At 40.5% G+C, this 20,354-nt stretch overlaps 1 protein-coding gene across 1 annotated transcript; it reads right to left on the minus strand.

Annotated features, from left to right (window-relative positions):
- Positions 1-568: 568 nt before the first annotated feature.
- Positions 569-19,698, minus strand: LOC146571969 (uncharacterized). The gene is made up of 13 exons (XM_085275974.1): positions 19,446-19,698; positions 17,873-18,208; positions 17,538-17,756; positions 17,084-17,416; positions 16,716-16,946; positions 11,818-12,075; positions 11,322-11,582; positions 10,178-10,438; positions 8,532-8,613; positions 8,362-8,419; positions 5,181-5,398; positions 4,961-5,034; positions 569-2,166 (listed from the first exon to the last, which is right to left on the minus strand). Exons 1-12 carry the CDS (start codon positions 19,684-19,686, stop codon positions 4,965-4,967), a joined length of 2,568 nt encoding a protein of 855 aa, XP_085132100.1. The 5' UTR covers positions 19,687-19,698; the 3' UTR covers positions 569-2,166; positions 4,961-4,964.
- Between the last annotated feature and the right edge of the window lie 656 nt (positions 19,699-20,354).

Below are 20,354 nucleotides of genomic sequence, written 5' to 3' on the forward strand. Positions count from 1 at the left end.
ACCCAACTCTAATGCCTCCCCGCTTGATGTCAATAACGGTCTGGGAAGTCACAGTGGAGCAGGGCAAACAAAGGATTTCTGAACTTTTTTTAAATGTTTTTTTAATAAACAGGAAGTGAAACTGCTGAGATTAAAACATTCTTTTGCAAGAGTGTCCTGGGCTGACACAGGCACCATTAACCTTGCATGTTTTTTCATTGTGTAATGTTCAGAAGTCAACCATCAGAGCAGCATGGAACGGATATACTGCAGAAGTACTGATCACCAAAAAGAGCACTTCTCCCCATTTAAAATGAGATTTGATGTGTCTAATGAAGGCACAAATCCAACAACACGTGACACTAAATGTGTCATACACTGATAATGACTGAGGAGCCAACAGTGCCAAGACTTGGCACCAAATGACAACAAATTTGTGACACCTCGCTGAAATTTTCAGGCATTTTAAGGGTAAAACCTGAATATTAATGATTAGAAAGGTGTGGCTGTTTTCCTCACTGTGTTCACTGAAGTGTGAAACAACAGACGAAATGTTGAAGTGAAACTCTTCAGCGTCTTGATAATGTGCCATCATTTTATTTTATGCACACAAAGTAAACTACAGTCTGAACTAACAAGGTTCTCATACACATGTACAGGCTAAAAATTAAATGGCTCACAACTGGACAGAAGATTGGAGAAACATCGTCTGATCTGATGAGTCAAATTCTGGTGTAACATTCAGGTGGAAGGTTCAGAATTTGGTGTAAACAGCATGAAAGCATCATGGATCCATGCTGATGTGTATTGGCAGCTCAGGCTGGTGGTGTAGTAGTTTGGGGGATATTTTCCGATAACACTATGGGTAACTTAGTGCCATTTGAGCAGTGTTGCATGAAAATTGTTGTTGACCACGTTCATCCCTGTATGACTATTTTCTGATGACTGCTTCCAGCTGTCACAGCCGAGGCCACACCAAACAGACTGACTCAGAGCAAAACTCACATGAAAGCACAAGATAACATGGTTTACTTTTAAGACTTTATAGCCAAGAGATCAAGAATATGAACTATAAACTAAGAACTGGTAGGGATAACCAGAAATGAGGACTATAACCTATGAATTAAGGTTTTCTAGATCAGCGGTCTCCAACCTTTTTTGCGCCACGGACCGGTTTATGCCCGACAATATTTTCACGGACCGGCCTTTAAGGTGTCGCGGATAAATACAACAAAATAAAACTAGTACCATCCATCCATCCATCCATCTTCATCCGCTTTATCCGAGGCCGGGTCGCGGGGGCAGCAGCCTAAGCAAAGAGGCCCAGACCTCCCTCTCCCCAGCCACCTCATCCAGCTTATCCGGGGGAACACCAAGGCGTTCCCAGGCCAGCCGAGAGATATAATCTCTCCAGCGTGTCCTGGGTCTGCCCCGGGGCCTCCTCCCGGTGGGACATGCCTGGAACACCTCACCCAGGAGGCGCCCAGGGGGCATCCTTGTCAGATGCCCGAACCACCTCAGCTGGCTCCTTTCGAACTAGTACCAGTACCGAAAAAAAGAAAATTTATTCATAACACACGTGAAAAGACCCAGGAAAACCAAGTTAATGATAAAAATGATAACAAAATAAGGCTGAAAACCAATAAAAACCCTGAAAACTATACATTTCACACCTGAGCCTCAACTCTCGCGGCCCTGTACCAAACGACTCACGGACCGGTACCGGTCCGAGGCCCGGGGGTTGGGGACCGCTGTTCTAGATCTATGACATAAACGACAAACTATGCCTAGAACTAAGCACAAACATGTTAAACATGAGGAACGTTAATTCATTTAGTAGACTTAGGTTCAAGGCTAGTGGGAAGGGCATCGGGAAATGCAACTGGGAGTCTCCGAACACTGCAAAGAAAAGAGGAGATTTAATGACAAAGCCCTGAAGTCCAGAAGAGGAGAATCAAAGTTGAGTCATCTCAGTCTTACAGCTGACGAAAGGGGAGAGGTCAAAAGGTCCGAATGAGCAGCCAGATTCCAGAGCGGGTAATCCGTAGGGCGCTGTGACGACGACTGGAGAGCAGCCAGGTGAGTAGAATAAACTGCAGATGCGAGAAACTGAACAGCCACGATTAAACCAGCAACAGGATGAGGGTGAGTATTGTTCGGGATTGAGCGCAGCAGTCGGCTGGAAGTCTACAGAGATAAACATAGCATCAGTGGCTTTCTGTGAAAAACACCTCTTTAGACTAAGACTGTGGTGACCATCAGTAACTATGGTTAGCTGAACACTTGGCGGCGAGTAGGGGTGAGCGGTGGTCTTAAATGCTGGCAGCAAAATTGCTCACAGGTGAGGAGGCGTGCCAGAGCACGGCGACTCCACCCAGAGGTGGAGGCAGCAAAACAGATAATTACGCCAGCACTCACCCAGACCATGACACCAGCAGAATAACACACCATGTCAGAAAGCTCAAATCATCTTGAACGGGTTTCTTGAACATGACAGTGTGCACTGTATTCATATGGCCTCTACACAGAGCACCTTTGGGATGTGGTAGAACGGGAGATTTACGCGAGGGCTGTGCAGCCAACAAATCTTCACTAACTGTGTGATGCCGTCATGTTGATATGGAGCAAAATCTCTGAGGAATGTTTCCACATGTTGTTGAATGTGTGCCACAAAGAATTACGTTTCAAAGGGAACGACTTGCAGAGGGTATCGATAGTGGTGATCCAGTAAATGAGGGTCGTTACCTGACATAAATGTACAGTACCAGACACAGACAGGTACTGTTAGCCACTGTTAGACTAAAGGGTTCATCAGATCTGTGCATCAACAATCACTTATCTAAAGTAATAAATAGCACAGCTCACGCAATCTTAAACAAAACTTGTGACTTTTTTGAAAGTATGGAAACCACAAATCAGTTGTCTGTGCTGGTTTCCTTCCTCTTTATGGTATGAAATAAGCTTAATATTTGAATATCTGTATATTCCCAACATGAAATGGAAACTGTGCATGAAATCTTCAATACACTATAGGCTGGGTGGGGCAGTCTGAAACATGTACTCCCCCCATCCATGACACCATTTGTTAGAAGAGAATTAATTGCAATAAAATTATTATTTACAGTAGTGTTTGATGATCATTCAATCATTTAACATATATATATATATATATATATATATATATATATATATATATATATATATATATATATATATATATATATATATATATATATATATATATATATGATAAACATCAGCAGATGTTTTGGAGGTCCAGCATCATGTTGCTCTTTATCGTCTGCTTTCACTTTATTGTGGTATATGTGGGGTCGGTTTAGTACAGGCATTAAAATTTGATTGGTCTCGGATTTTTATTTATTCTTTAAAGACATGCACTGTCACTTCTTGTTTGTCTTGCAGTCTGTTGTGTAAAGTTCTACTGCACTAACTGCACATAACACGGTCAAAATGCTGAGAAGGCAATAAAAATAAATGCATTTCACTGGTCTGGTGATCAGGCAGCTGCATTTTACCACTGCAACACTTATTTTCAGTTTCATTAATTATATAACTTCTTATTTCTTAATTTTCTTGTGCTGTTCAGCATATCAGAAACCAAGAATGGTCATGAAGCACAGAGAAAGCATAAAATCTGAAACATGGAACAGTTTAACCAACCAGGCTGGCGGCTAACACTGTGGTTTACTGAGGCTAGCTCTGTGGACACTAGCGGTTATTTTTACTCTTTCAATTTACAGACTTCCCCTAAACTGACTGACTGAGTTTTAGATTATAATTGGGCTTTGATGGGTTAAAGCAATGAAAGGGGCGTAACTAAAGATACTGAAACAAACCTGCCTGTGTATTATGTATACAGAAGATGGGCTGAAAAACAAGACACAGCTGGGAACGGGGCGCAAGTAAAAACAGTTACAGGCAAACAGTCACTTCTAATTCTAGAATAAGACACATTAGAAACCAAACCTTCAACCAAAAATAGAAACTACTGAAAGACAATTAACACAGACAATCTAACAGTAACCACAGTGACAGAGATAAAGAAGACAGAAGACATGGGACAAAGAGAAACCAGGAACCCATGACATGACACAACGACAGATCCACTCACCCAAACTACCTCAAACTGTGGATCTGGTCAGCAGTTGTCAAGATGCTGAAGGACAGATGGACACATGGATGGACAGGCTGTCTAAATCTTGTGGACAGAGCTAAGCAACCAAACAGCTGGAGCAACACTGATATGAGATATAAAGGATGCACAAATTATTATTTGCCATCTACTGAGAAACTTGACCCTGCTCCTTCACATCTGCCCAACTGTAAAATACCCACCTACAGTGCAGTCAGAGGTGTGTGGGTATGTGTGTTTATTAAATCTATTTAATGAATGAATACCACTGCATATTAAAATATGAAATATAAAAACATGTCCCCTCACTTACAAACAATTAAACCCATGAAAAAAATCCTTAAGCCCTTAAGAAATATTTATTAAAGTTTTTTTTTTCATTAAATAATATATATCAGTGCATTCCAGTCAGGTTATTATGAGAGTGAAAGCATTGGTAAATAAGTCACGTTCTTAAAAAATAAACGAAGCCACGGTAAATAAAAAATCTCTTTGAGTTGATAGATACATAAAACAGTCATCAGTGCATGGAGACGGAGCTATAATGCATTTGAATGATCGCATTAGAAAATGAAGGAAGCAAGAGTGTACATGTGGACATACACTGATCAGGACAGTGAGTCATTCACAAACAGTGCATACAAACAAATCTGTGTTGAAACCACATTCATGCACAAATGTGAATACATTTAAAATGCTCTACACTATACATATCAAACAAATTAAAGCCTAGCTGTCATGGAAAATTTCTTCTTCATTCCCAGTTTTCCAAAAGACCATTAACCAAAAACGCTCAACACTCTTTAATAAATACAAACACATCCTTACAGACTCAATGGTAGATTTTCCTGACTGTGCTGTACAGTGCAGATGAATCTTCCACAGCCTGTTCACCTCTTAATCTGTAATGATAAAAATACTGAATTATGAAGATTTTATAATAAGAATCTCACAATATTATGAGCATTAATTAAGGAAAAAAAGTCATAGGAACAACAATCAAAGCAATAAACATTTTTCAACATTGTGGACAAATAAAGAGGCTCACCCTTGGGCTCCATTAATAAACTTGACAAGAGAGTATTCCACATCTCCCCCTCCCTCTTCCTCATCTTCTTCATTTTGTCCTTTGGGTTTAGTGGGCATAATGTTGGAGTAGAGAGGATCTTCTTGGCTCTTTGAGAAACTGACACTGGCGTAGCAAAGGTCGTCCTGCTGCTCTGCTGGTGGAGCTGAAGGGCCATCATGTTCTGGAGATGCACTTTTCTGAAGAAAAAATTTTCAGCAATAAGAATACTTAATACTCAAATGAATCCCACAGAAACAGGGTTGGACATCATAGGGTCCACCATGAGTGGACTGTATCTGTTTTTGGAGAGGTAAGTATCCCCAGCAAAAGATGGTGACGGCAAAAACTAAGTGAGTGAGAATGACCACCTGAAGGAAAATAACAGAAGGACACAGTGTTTTGGAAATGACAGTCTTCACTAGTGGGGATAGTTACAAAGCTTTCTTCGTTATGAATTAGCATACATGTTTTTATTGAAACTCTTGTAGACAACACAAAGTCCGAGATAGAAACGACAAGGAGCAGGTGCATCTAGTACAGGTAGAGCTGCTGTAAAAACCCACAGAATTCAGCAGCCAGCGCAACAAATTCTGGATCCTTGGCTTTTAGTTAGCAGTTAGCATTAGCAGCACATCCTGCGTCCGATGTGAAAGGACCTTTATGCTGCGCACTGTGGCTCACAGCAATGGTCCCGGGTCAGCCCTGACTTTGTGTTAAACTAATCCTAAAGTAATAATGGTATTTCTAACCACTGATATACCACAACTTTATCCTTTCAACAGCTGCTGAAAGTTAGGGGACCTAGCTTCTATCGATATTTACATAGAGATCCTCCAGCTTCAAACTGTATTACCCTTCAAGGACCTGCTGAACTGCAGATAGGTTTGGCTGTCGGAGGGGGCTTTTTTGAACTAAAAAGCCCCCTCCGACAGCCAAACCTATCTGTTCTCTGATTTGATAGTTAAATTTGTGATTGACATGACATTGACCAATCAGATGAAAGGAATAAAAATAGGGTCAAAATTCGTACTTGTAACTTGCAGAGTTTCACATGTATTTTTTTGGCTAAGTCCACATAAAAATCTTTTTTACGCACACACAAATTCTTTTTACACATACAAATCCTGATTTACAAGTACAAAATATTTATGACCACACTTTGAGCCCATATCCATCCGTCCACCCGTCCGTCCATCCATCCATCCATCTTCTTCTGCTTATCCAGGGTCAGATCGAGAAGCCCAGACCTCCCTCTCCCCAGTCACCTTCTCCAGCTTATCCTGAGAAACACCAAGGCATTCCCAGGCCAGCAGAAAGATATAATTTCTCCAGTACATCCTGGGTCTGCCCCAGGGCCTCTTCCCGGTGGGACATGCCTAAAACACCTCACCCAAGAGGCACCAAGATTCATCCTTGTCAGATGCTCGAACCACCTCAACCGGTTCCTTTCTATATCGAGGAGCAGCACAGCTCCACTCTGAGCCCCTCCTGGATGGCCAAAGTTCTCACCCTATCATTGAGGGAAAGGTCAGCCACCCTTCGGAGGAAGCTCATTTCCAATTGCTTGTATCCACAATTGTGATCACTTGTGATCATATGTCAGGGAAGGATGTAGATCAATAGTAAACTTAGAACTAGAGCTGGGCGATATGAGATTTTTTCATATCACGATATGTTTTTTTCATTTCAGGCGATAACGATATCTATCACGATATAAGCCAAATAACTATATTTGTAAGATTTAAATGTGCCGTTGCTCACAAGTAAAATGTGAAATAATCAGCAGCTTGTTTTTATTTAAATATTTATTTCCCATAATAAGTTCAACAGGGTAGATGTACTTAAGGAACATGAGACTTTTTCAGATAAATAAAGGCAAATATTGCAAACTACACAAAAGGCAGCCGCTAAAGCGTTTAAGTTTCAAAATAGAACAAACGAAACAGACTAAATTGTCAATTCCACTTAGAAACAAAATATTAATTCTAAAAATAAATCTTAGTTTGTTTTACAGAAGAACAGACAAAATTGACTAACTTTTGTCAATATCAAATAAACTGAGAACTAAAAGGAAATTCTCAATCTCTCCTTGTTGTATAGCTGAGCTTTTCAAACAGTTTTAACAGTTACTTTAGTCTGACAAAAGCCGAATGACGAATTAGCGCTTCCAGTCAGAGACTGAGGCTACGTCCACACGTACACGGGTATTTTTGAAAACGGAGATTTTCCGTTTTCGTTTTAAAAAAATAATCCGTCCACACATAAAGGCAGAAATGAAGGAAAACGCTGCTATGAACATGCCAAAGCAGCAGGTGGCGCTAGATTCCTAACCGTGCAGAAATGTTGGCCAATCAGAAGTCTAGAAGCCTCGGTGGGAAAAAGTAAACAAAGCTGCGGCATAGAAGCAGAACCGAGTCGTATGTGTGGACGGACAGTAACTGTGTGTATATGTAAGCATTTAAACACTGCAGAGAGTAGAATTAACAGTATTGTAGAAATTCATTTCACCGAAACAATAACGTGGCGCACAGTGTGACGCATGCACCAGTTTATTGTATTTCCAGACTTGCTTTCGGCACAATTTACAGTGCACGCTACTCTGTTTTTTGTCAGACTTGAAATAGCCGAAATACCTTCACACTACGGAACTTCTATGGCTCTTCCGTTCGACAATCTCTCCGGCATTGGAACCATCATCTGTTTTCTCTTTGGTCACGCTCGGTTGATTTTTCTAGTCGGCACACTCATTTCCTCCATTATGCGCTGGCTCCATTACCCGCTGGCTGCTTCCCAAACAAACACACGTGCGGCTTGGCACTTGTGCTGTACGTAACAAGTCACGCGACGTGACGCTGCGGCTGTGATTGGTTCGGCTCTGCGCTACTTAATTTGGATTGGCTGACCTTTTTTTTTTTTTTTTTTTTTTAAGAGGACAAGAGCGGCGAAGTCTATCGCGATAGTTTAATTTCTCTATCGAGTAAAAGTTATATCGCGATACATATCGTTATCGTTCTATCGCCCAGCTCTACTTAGAACCAATCCTCAGTTGGGACAACTGTGTGCAGCCATAACCAGAGATACTCCTACAGTACAGCTCTTTCACATTAGTTTTGTATTTATCTTATGTGTGATGACCATTTAATCACCCTTTCTTCCTTACCTGTGCGATGCTGTTTGTCCTGTCTTTGGAGAAAATGACTTTTAAGGGCCTCGTTTTTCTATACAGAACAGAGAACGAACATTGAACAATGAGCATTGGAATTTCAGGAATCTTTGGATGACAAGAGTGAAGAACTAATTGTAGTTCATTTTAAAAACTGATCTGCTCACCTTATGAATATGACTGCAGAGAGGATTACGATAGCCAAAAAGAAAATAGTCATCGATGCAATTGCAGCTGATTTCACTAAACCTGGGAAACAAACTCTGGATTAGTAACTGGATTACAGGATTTTGGGTCTATTAACCCTAGAACACTATCGCTGGGTGAAAATACATTTACATGATTTCTCACTCCTGCAGCTGTTTGCGTGTCGAGGAGCCTGTGCCATCACCAGGGAAGTCTCAAATGTCCCAGGAATGGGTGGACCAAAGACCAGCTTTCCAGAGTCATTATTTTGTTTTAGGAGTTTTATTTTTCATTTTGTTAGACATGGCACAGTTGAAAGTAAAAGAAGACCACTCTAATTTGTCATGTGTTGTCATATTTTGATATATTTGATTACTGTTCATTGGTTATATTATACCGGGTATAAATCACCCGGCATTAGTGATCGTGTTACTATTTATAGCGATAGTGTTCTAGGGTTAAGAATGAACATAAAGCATATCGTTAGCTTCATAGCATAAGTGCCTAAGTCATTGACTTAGTCAAATGACTTAGGCAATTATGCTATGAAGCTAACGATATCAGACCAAAACCTTCTAGTTTATGACTCATGGACTGTGGTTTTGCATCTAATTCCTGCTAAAGTGGCTTTTATTCTGACAGCTGGTACGTTGTCGAGTAGGAGGAAGGATAGCTCCACAGTGGGTGGCATCAACTGTCAACCATGGAGGAGGACGTGTGATGGTCTGGGGCTGTTTTGCTGGATCCAGGATCGGTGACTTGTACAGAGTCGCCCTGAACCAAAACGCCTACGACAGCATTCTGCTTATCCATGCAATACCCTCTAGTATGTGCCTAGTTGGTCAGGGGTTCATCCTACAGAAAGATAATGACCCAAAATGTAGTCCAAGCTATTCCAGAACTACCTCAAGAAAAAAGAACAAGGTCGTAAGCTTGAAACCATGAAGTGGCCAGCACAGTCCTCAGACCTAAACCCCATCGAGCTAGTTTGGGATGAACTGGACAGAAGAGTGAAAGCAAAGCAACCTACAGGTGCTGCATGTTTATGTGAATTTCTGCAACAGATATGGTAAGAACTCTCTGAACAATGTTTGATTTCTATTGTAGAAAGAATGCCACAGGCGTGTTCAGCTGTTATATTTGCTAAACATGGCTTAGGTTTAAAATACATTTTGGAAAGACTGGGATGATCTAAAAACTTTTGACTGGTAGTCTACATTTTTCTATTTTTTTGCAAAGTATTATATTTGGGTAATGCTGTATCTATTTATTCCTGATCTGATCTTATTTTCTCAATGTCAAAGTACTATAGGCACTGTCATCTATTTTGCGTGATTACAACTTCAACAAAAAAGAGAGAAATGGGGAGTTAGCCATCTGTAACATCTTTGAACTGGTAAATGCTGTTTTATATTAATAAAGTAAGAACAATATAACTAGTATTTTTGGAACTGCCTAGCAAAGACAATGATGTTTAACTGTCTAGTTGATGAATCACGCACACACTTAGATCCTAGTGTAATATTTCTACATGTATCAATGTTCAGGTCAATTTTTATTTATTTATTTCTGAAATGATGAAATGATGCAGAGATAAATGGGCAAATTTATAAATTTAGTCACTTACTTGCTGTAACAATCAGCTGTAAGGTGGAGTTATGATGTCCTCTTGTGTTCTGTGCAACACAGTAATAACTCCCAATGTGTTCGGGTCTGAAGTCAGTGATGGTGAAGTTCTGGCCTGATGCTTTTGCTGAGTCTTCATTCTCCTTGTACCAGGTGTAACTAGCTGCTGGGTTAGCATCACTGCTACAGGTCAGAGTCACTGAACTGCCCTCCACTATCTCAGCAGAGGGACTCACTGACACAGAGGGAAGCCTCGGAGGATCTGCAGCATATTGGAGACCAGTCGTCAATATTTGAAAGCCTTGTTTTGTTTAGGTTAATCAGTATTTATTTATTTTTTGACATTTTTAGAAACCCAATAATGCAGAGTCAGAATATATAGATTACATAAAACACATGGTTGTAAACTCTTTGCATGTACAGTACATTCAGAAAAGTGTTCACCACGCTTAACTTCCAGTTCCACATTTTTGTAATGTTACAGCCTTAAAGTTCTACACACAATACACCATAATGACAAAGTGAAAACATTTGCTAACCATTTAGAATAAGGCTGTAATATGACGAAATATGGAACAAGTAAAGCACGGAAAATACTTTCTGGATGTACTGTAATGCCAGTCTTAATCCAGTTTATCCTGTTCACACAGGGGCACAGTGACAGACTATAAATGGTGAGCATTAAAGCACACTAACAGAGAAAGAGACAAACATTCATATTGACCGCTACTGCCAGATTAGAATTACTGATTAACCTCATATGCATGTCCTTGGACTGTGGGAGGAAGCCAGAGCACCAGGAGAGAACCCACACAGGGAGAACATGTAAACTCCACACAGCTGGCAAGAAGATTCAATCCCAGAACCTTATCATACCTATAATTATAGTTTAGCATGTTTGCATCATAGATAGTATAAAAGACGGGCATGACGTGAAAAAGGAGGGAGGAGAGTCCGACTATAAAACCATTTACTTACTGCAAAGACTCAATCACAAGTCATTTATCAGTTAGCATATAATTTTGAAAAAAGTATGACCAAAAATTCTGGTCTTTTTTTTAGCCTCATCTAGTGCTAGTGAGTACTTAATAGCGCAATTATTTGCAACCAGACATGTTTTCTGAGCTGTTCACTGAAATACTTACACTCAACATCTATGTATAGAGTTACGGACTGTGCTGGTCCATACAGATTCTCAGCTTTGCACGAGTAGTTCCCGCTGTGCTCAGAGCTGATGGAGGAGAAATGGTACCTTCCCACTGGTCCATGAAGCAATAATTTGTTCTCCTTGTACCAGGTGTAATTAGCTGCTGGGTTAGCATCACTGCTGCAGGTCAGAGTGACTGAACTGCCCTCCACTATCTCAGCAGAGGGACTCACTGACACAGAGGGAAGCTTTGGAGCATCTGGAGGAGAAATAGAAAATATACTAAAAAACATGTATTCCTGTTCCTGTTTGACCTAAAATTTGTGACATATTAAACCTTTTCTATAACTGAATACTGATAAAGGTTTTAGACCTGCAGCATTTACTCTGACTCTATGACTGTATCGGGGTTTGTAAAGTGTGGCCTTGTTTGGTTGTAAAAAAAAATTGCTGTTAAAACTATTAATTATGCAAAGATAACTGTCTTCACTCACATTTCACATTGATAGAGATGACTTCAGATGGTCTTTGACCCAGCTCATTCTTAGCGGTACAATTATACTCTCCAGAGTCAGAAGACTGGATGGATCTGAAGATGAGCTCTTGTTTTGTACTGATTGTTTTTTTGTCCTTGTACCAGGTGTAATTAGCTGCTGGGTTAGCATCACTGCTGCAGGTCAGATTCACAGAGCTACCCTCCACTATCTCATGAGAGTTATTCAGCACCAGTACTGAAGCAAATTTTGGAGCATCTAGGAGAGAGAATATAAAGATTGATTAGATTTGATTAGATTTTAACAAACACAATAAATAAAGCAATTTAATTATCAGTCATTTTCTGAATCTGTTATCTTCAGCATATAAACGTGTTTTGTATAGATCAATTGAGTTTCTCAGTCTTACCACTCTCACAATTCACAGGACAGACTTTACATCTGCAACTAACCCTCTGTGTAGTCAGAGCACTGCTGCTTATCTCTTGTTCAAAATTGCCACACAGGTACGAGTACCGCAATGCTCATTACATTGGTAACGGTATCTTCTGAATTAATTAAGCATGCCTTCCAAAAACAAATTTAATGATGATATGATAAGGCTATAATTCAGGTTGGCTGGATTAGGCACAAAAATGATTTTCTCAGCTTTTAGAATTGATTGTTTCTGTCATGGCTGTGTGCAGGCAGGCAGAGAGGAAGGACCCAAAATGCAGGACTCACTGACGCAAAGGTAAACTCAAACAGCTTTATTGCAGCTTGCAGACTGAACAGAAGACTAACTATACTGAGGAAAAAATAAACTAACAGGCAGGCAAAACAGGTAACGGAACACACAGCGTAAACTGAGGGTAAGCAGACATTAACAACGCAACAAAGAGTGTGTGTTCCGTTACCGGCAAACACAGGGCTTATATACACTGGGGAGTAATCAGGGAATGGGAAACAGGAGGGAGACACAGCTGGGAGAAATTAGACTAACGAGACAGGGGAGAAGTAAAACTGAACATTATGACATCAGACTGGGACTATCAATATATAACAGGAAACACAGAACAATTTACAAAGACACAGACCTGACACTGAGGCAGACTGAAAGAATATAACACAGGGAACCCAAAGACGACAGAGACTAAAAGAAGAATTAACATCAAACTAAACTTATAATCAGAACCAAACTGAAACCTAGAATAATAATAAGCAAAAAAGCATATCTTGAGAATCATAACATTACGGAGCCCCGCAAGGGACATGGGAGAAAAAAAATTAAGACGGACTTTTGCGAGATCTCGCAAAACAAACTCGGGATCTCGCAAAAGTGAAAACATTTCGGAGACCGCCTGCTCGAAGCCGACCGGGAGTTCGAAGCACGATGTGCCGGGAGAGCGGTGTTCCCCCCGGCTGTAGTAGGTCTCAACCTCCCGTTAGCTTCGAGATGGTGGGTGTCAGACATCTCCAAAAACGTCAGAGCACTTTTGCAAATATGTGATGTCTTGTAAACCGAGCAGATATTTGACGTTTAAACAGCTACATTCACACCTCAAAATATCTTAAAAGTTTATTTTGTGACCCAGAAAGAGTAATAGTACAACTAAGTAGCTGCCGCCATTGTTGGAATTCAACTTTTGCAAAACTTTTGCGAGATCCCGAGTTAGTTTTGCGAGATCTCGCAAAAGTTCATCGTAATTTTTTTTCTCCCATGTCCCTTGCAGGGCTAGATTATGATTTAGAACATAAATATAATCTAGAACAGGGGTCTGCAACCCTAGGCACGCGTGCCACAGTTGGCACGCGAAGGGTTAACTGATGGCACGTCCATAGCTGGACTGGCCATCGGGCATTTGCTGGGTGGCCAGATGATTTTTTTAAATTTTTTATTGTAACGGTATAAACAATGAAAGGTGGTGGATTGGCCAGATGCTGGCCGGTGTGTAAAAAATAACTCAGTTGTTTGGTGGTGGCTGTGGTGGAGCTTCCACAGATTCAGTAACATTAGCAAGTGGTGGAAGCCAACAGGTGGATGAGGGAAAGGGGAGGCAGGAGGAGGAGAGACCCAAGGTGGCCGCTGGTCCGAGTTTGAACTGAACTTCAGGTAAGAAGTTATGACCTGCAGTCTGTCTGGGTCAGATATAACCCAAGTTTAGGTGGAGTTTATTTTCGTTGTGCTGACTTTCTACAGTCAGTTACAATAACTCGTACTGCATACTAGCTAGCATGATGGATTTTCTATACAGCTGGGTGGGTGCTATGATGTTACTGATAGTGAACTTTATTTTATTTATAAGGTTAGTTAGTAGAGTTGCCAACTGTCCCGTAAAAAGACGGAATCCTCCCGCATTCAGAGACAATATTTGTGTTTCGTGTTGAGCTGAGAAGGGATGCAGTTTGTGTGGGTTTTTTTACATTCTAGCTGAAGTATGGGACAAAGCTGGAGTTATTCTGTGTCGTTACGCTGCACAGCTGCCTCATTCTTTCCCCCTCCCTCACCTGTTGCTACTTTAATCATGAAACTGATCAATGATCAGCTGATCGGCTTTTCTCTCTTGTTTGTTTATCGCCACTTTGCGCCAGAAAGAAGAAACCGCCGGATGTCGCACTAAACAACAGCAGCACATTTAAGCTTGATCAGCTGTTGTTAGAATTTATTTAATATTACTTTCTAGTGGGCAGCACGGTGGCAAGGTGGTTAGCACTGTTGCCGCACAGCAAGAAGGTCCTGAGTTCAATTCCACCATCAGGCCGGGGTCTTTCTGTGTGGAGTTTGCATGTTCTCCCCGTGTTTGCGTGGGTTCTCTCCGGTACTCCAGCTTCCTCCCACTGTCCAAAGACATGCAGCTTGTGGGGATAGGTTAACTGGATAATCCAAATTGCCACTAGGTGTGAATGTGCGAATGGTTGTCTGTCCCTTTGTGTTAGCCCTGCGACAGACTGGCGACCTGTCCAGGGTGTACCCCGCCTCTTGCCCTATGACAGCTGGGATAGGCTCCAGCACCCCCCGCGACCCTGAAAAGGATAAGCGGAAGCGAATGGATGGATTACTTTCTAGTATCAGCTGATGTTTGCTGGAGCCACAGCTGTAAAAGCTGCTGGTCATGATATCGGTTTGGATATGTGGCGAGAGGGAAACATGAAATCAGGAGATGTCCTTACTGAATCATCAGAGATGAACAGGTGATGGAGAAACAGGTTTACCTTTTAGGTGACATGAATGAGTTGAAGGGAAGTTATGAACTGTTTCTGAGAAATAACACCAGGATCTGTTTCTAAGTAGCTGACAGCTGGTAACTGTGCAGGGGCGGGTCTAGCAAAGTTTTGCCAGGGGGGGCAGGTAGGGCATTAACAGGGAAAGGGGGGCACAAAGATGTACTTTCTTATTCTCATTTAAAATGTCTGGCTGTTATTAAATAATTATCTGAATCTTACAACCAAAGGTGTTATCTGATGTAAAATGTATAGAAATCATACATATACCAACAAGACAGTGTACATCACTGTCACAACAGCGTTTGTTTTCATTCAAAGGCTTTATGGCTTTAATACCTGGTGGGCAGGTCTTTAGTCAAAATGCCCGCGCTGATTTTTTGTCCCAGTCCAGCCCTGGGCACGACACCCAGGGAATTAATCTGAGAAGGTGCATCAAAAAATAAATGGCCGCACCTCGGTGCACACTGCAAATTGGGACTTTCAGGTGTATGGACCAATGTTTTATTTTCTGATCAAACCAGAGATCTTTAATGAGCAGCTGGATTTGTCTCGCATTAACTGGCTGAGTTAATACCAGTTAATGCGACATCGAAGCAGCTGGAATCCACAGCTGTGTGTGTTCATGGAGCTGCATTTTCACCTGCTGGACATCACTACCTGACAAGTTTAACTGTCTTCAGAACATTGCAGAGGCCTTATTGACAGTACTTGGCTCTAAATATCTGTGTGAGCAGATTTTCTCACACATGAAGAGTGTCCTCAGGTAGCCATCTGAATGGGCACTCAGAGACCTGTGTCTCTGAGTGGGAGACCAGAGATCACATTAACATGTGTGTCTTTGTATTAACAGACATGCTATATTGGCTTAGTTTATTTTTCTTATCATCGTTGTGAGGAGACCATAAATAACATTTGTATTTTCTGTTGTACAGTTCATTTGCTGTTATGGATAAAAAGTGTCTTTTTTTTGTTTCAAAATAGCTGATAACTATTCGCTGACAGCTGCCAACATCTGCAAACAAATATAATTCTAGAAAGTGGTTCTATATATTGTGTAACTGTTCATATAGCGCGTTATTCAATTTATTGCTAATGCAATCATATGGCACACTGACTTCTGAGGAAATTTTAAATGGCACTCGTCATCAGAAAGGTTGCCGACCCCTGGTCTAGAAAAACATCAAAATATAAGAAACAGAAAATGCTGGGTCAAAATGACCCAGAACTGTGACAGTTTGGTTTGAAATGGGTAATTAGTTCAAGTTTAGTTAACTCTTATTTATCACACGTTTAACATTGATATCCATATTGTGACTGCAGAATCATCATGTTCCTGAATTATGAAGAAAAAAAAAGTCACATGAAATAGGCCTGGCAGTGAGAGAACGATGAACGATCTTTCCAAACTTCCAAAGGAAGAGCTCCTTGTTTCCTTACATGAAGCAGATTTCCTGCTCAAAAATCGTTCGGCGTACGGCCGTCTTTCATTAGAGTATATGATATCTTCACTATGCAGTAGCCTACAGCTGGGCAGTGAAAGGAGCTGATATATCCTGTCCTCTGATCACGAACACACACAAAACTGAATGAAGGTTTCAATTTTGTGAACCTGACTCGAACTATCGTCACTTTGAAGTTATTTATAATCTGTCAGAATGATAAAAGTCTGTGACTGAATCATGAAGTGAACTCACACACTGGTGGAGAGTGGTAATCCTCATATCCTGTGAAAGCACAGGAGATGTTGTCTCCAGGATAAAAGCAGTCTGTATAAGTAGAAGTTTGCTGTTTTGTGTTTTTCTGTCCGTTCTTGAACCAGATGAAAGAAAGACGACCAGCTGGACTGCAGCTGCTTTCACACTTCAGCTCTGCCTCAGTCTGACACTCATGGACTGGTATTATTCTGCTCACCTTCACCTGCAGAGCTGTGTGAAATTAAAGTATTCACATTGTTAAATAGTCAAACCACAAAGACACCAACAAGTAAATAATTAACAACACAAGATTCAGTTTGTAAAATTCAACTGAATGAAATTATGAGTCACTGTGTGTTGATCAGTACCTGTGACAGTCAGAGTTGTTCCAGGTAAACTACTCTTCCATTCAAATCTTTGTGCTTTGAATTTGAAGTGATACTCGGCTGAATCACTCTCTGTCAGGTTTCTGATTCTCAGAGTGGAGCGTCCTCTCTCTCTTTCAGTCACCTGAACACGATCTGCATACTGGGAGTCTTCTGTGAGGTCCTCAGATCCACGACCAGAACGGAACCAGGACTTTGATTGGATTGGACTTTCATAACTGTTGTAAGTACAAGAAATGTCCACTGATGATCCTTTGAATGCACAGATTCTTCTGTTGCTGTAATTCACTCTGTTGCATGAATCATCTTGGACACCTGAAACATAAAATGATTTTGAAGTCAGATTTAGAAAGTAGTTACTGTGAGTTTGACTGTTTTTATTCAGATGTATGTAATGACTCTATGAGATGGTTTTATGTAACTGAAATAAACTCACACACTGAAGGAGAGGAGAAATCTTCATGACCTGTTACAGCACAGGAGTAGCTATCTGAAGGATTCAGATTGTCTGTATACCAGTACTGGTTTCTTCTAGAAATCTTGTGTCCATTTTTGTACCAGATGTAGGAGGGACGATAATTTAGTCGACAACTACTCTGACAAGTCAGTTTTGCCCAGTTGGAATATGATGATGTTTCCACGTGTACCCGAAGAGCTGATTATGTCAAGAAATAATATCAGAGGAGAAATTTTAACATCCATTATCCATACGCAAACACACACAGTTATGTTCATAACAAGGTTTGACTGATGTGTAAATAAAAATGTTACCTGTGACAGTCAGAGTGACTCCAGGTAAACCAGTAAAATCTTTCCAGTCTGTTTCAAACCTGAACTTGTACACAGCTGAGTCGCTCTCTCTCAGGTCTCTGATTGTCAGAGTGTAGCTCTTCCAGTGAGAACTGTACAACACTCGACCTGCATACGCTGGGTCTGTTTTCAGATCTTCAGGATTATAATTGTTCCCTTTAGTGAACCAAACTCTTTTTAACACAATTACTCTTGAAGGGTATTTGAAGGAGCAGCCTATGTCCACTGTTGATCCTTTAAAGGCACAGATCTGAGTAGAAGTGTAAGTCACTGCATAATCATTCTGACTCGGTACCACTGTAACACAGAACACATCAGAAACTAGATTAATGGCAACAACAAACATATTGTTTCAGTAAAAGTTCTGAGAACCTTTTCTCAGAATAAGCAGCACAGATTTATTGTTCCTGAGATTTTTTATCATGCATATGGTATTAAGTATTTAGGAAGGTATTTTTGTTTTTGTTGTTCTTGTTGTTTACATATGCGAGATCATGTCCATTCAGAAGTCTTCATCCAGTCAATTTCTGAGTGAGTTAATGATGTGATTTTTCTTTGAAAACAAGTCTTTGCAGGCTGTGAGAATGAGTCAAAACAGTAAGTACATCCATCCATTCGCTGGCAGGGGGCTGCAGCCTATACCAGCTGTCTTAGGGCAAGAGGCAGGGTACACCCTGGACAGGTCGCAGGTCTGTTGCAGGACTAACACATAGACAGAGATAACCATTCACTCACATTCTCCCGCATTCACCCTATGGGCAATTTAGTGTTTCCAATTAACCTATCCCCACTAACTGCATGTCTTTGGACTGTGGGAGGAAGCCAGAGTACCCGGAGAGAACCCACGCAAACACGGGGAGAACATGCAAACTCCACACAGAAAGACCCCGGCCTGACGGTGGAATTAAACTCAAAACAGTAAATCAGTAAATCAAAAACAAGATAATAATAATGGTATCTGTGGGTTTGTTATTACAAATATAACAATTTGCATAATACATCCATTACAGAAATATGACAAAATGTTGTCAAATGTTGTCTATGTAAAATAAATTGCAGTGGCATGAAAGGGCCATTATATAGTGTAGTAAATTATTCAGGTGACATACAAATTTCGCTGTGTGCCTAGAATTTATCTCACAATATAATTTACAAAACATGTTTAGGAACCAGGAACTATGTGTTTGTGCAAAAAACAAAGAAAAGAAAAGAAAAGAAAAGAAAAGAAAAGAAAAGAAAAGAAAAGAAAAGAAAAGAAAAGAAAAGAAAATGGCTGGGAATTCACTTTCTGTTTATCTGTTAGTTTCTGTTAAGAAACTTCAACCCAAGTTAAAGCAGCCTGAAAATTGTATTTGTCCATTAAATGCAGTGGAGACAATAAATAAAAAAAACTTTTCTACAATCTGTATTCAGTTGCAGTATTGGAAATGCAAACCTTTAACAGCTATGTGCTGCAGATGGTGTGGTGTAAAAACCAATCAAAAACAGTTCAGTTGTGATCTACCTCAAGACTGACTTACTATTACAGAATTACCTGGCAGCGAGAGAAGGAAGAGAACCAATCCAGTTGCTGCTGCAGTTGAACTCATGGCTGCTCCTCTCGTCTCATAAATCCCATCAGCAGGTAGATCACACAACATGTAACATGTTGTAAACCAGCCACAATTTCTGCCAGTGTTGAAGATGCTGTCTCTGAAGACCGTGCTCTCTGTGGTTGGAAAATGTAACAGAGTTATCTGGCTGTCTTCCTTCCTCTGTACATGCTTAACATGCATGAACAGACTTTAAACCTGTAAACCCCCGCGCTTAAATAAAGAAGTGATTCTCTCACAACACTTTGCATGCAGCTTTATGTTCTTAAAATATCACCTTAAGAAAAAAAGGACTGCCTCTGATACAACTGCTGAGGACAATAGAAAACATTTTAACATGAGTCTTTTTTGAAAACTTCAGGCCTGACTTTATTAATGATCATTTTGAAAACTGGGCCATGAATAGATGTTTCATGTTTCATGGGTTCAAGTTCAGTTTAAATCTCTCTAGAGCTGTTTTTTGTCCAGAAGGAAGATAATAACTGCTGAGTGGAATCCTAACAGTTCAGTAGTAGGACGGCTAAAAAGTATGCTAGGTATAGCTAATATACTGATAGAGTTTTAAATGACTAAAAAATGTTCTTTGGCAAGCTAGGCTAACCCTTAAAACAAGTTTAAGTAGGGATGTTTTGTTACCCCCACTTCTGTGTGTAGTGTGGCTGGTAAAAGTGAGGGTAAACAATACCCTGATGCAAAAAGGAAACAAAACAGAAAGAATCACTAAGTGCCCAGCAAAGTTAAAATTGATGCAGCAAAGCTGATGGGAAATTGGGGATTGCATAAACTAGAGACTAGACTCAGACAATATTTAAGGATCTTCTGCCAGCTCTGTCACAGCCCCACAGCCATGT

The sequence above is a fragment of the Mchenga conophoros genome, linkage group LG6, assembly GCF_057382185.1.
Source record: "Mchenga conophoros isolate Kocher_MC1m ecotype Shallow Benthic linkage group LG6, M_conophoros_male_GT1.1, whole genome shotgun sequence".
Taxonomy (NCBI): domain Eukaryota; kingdom Metazoa; phylum Chordata; class Actinopteri; order Cichliformes; family Cichlidae; genus Mchenga; species Mchenga conophoros.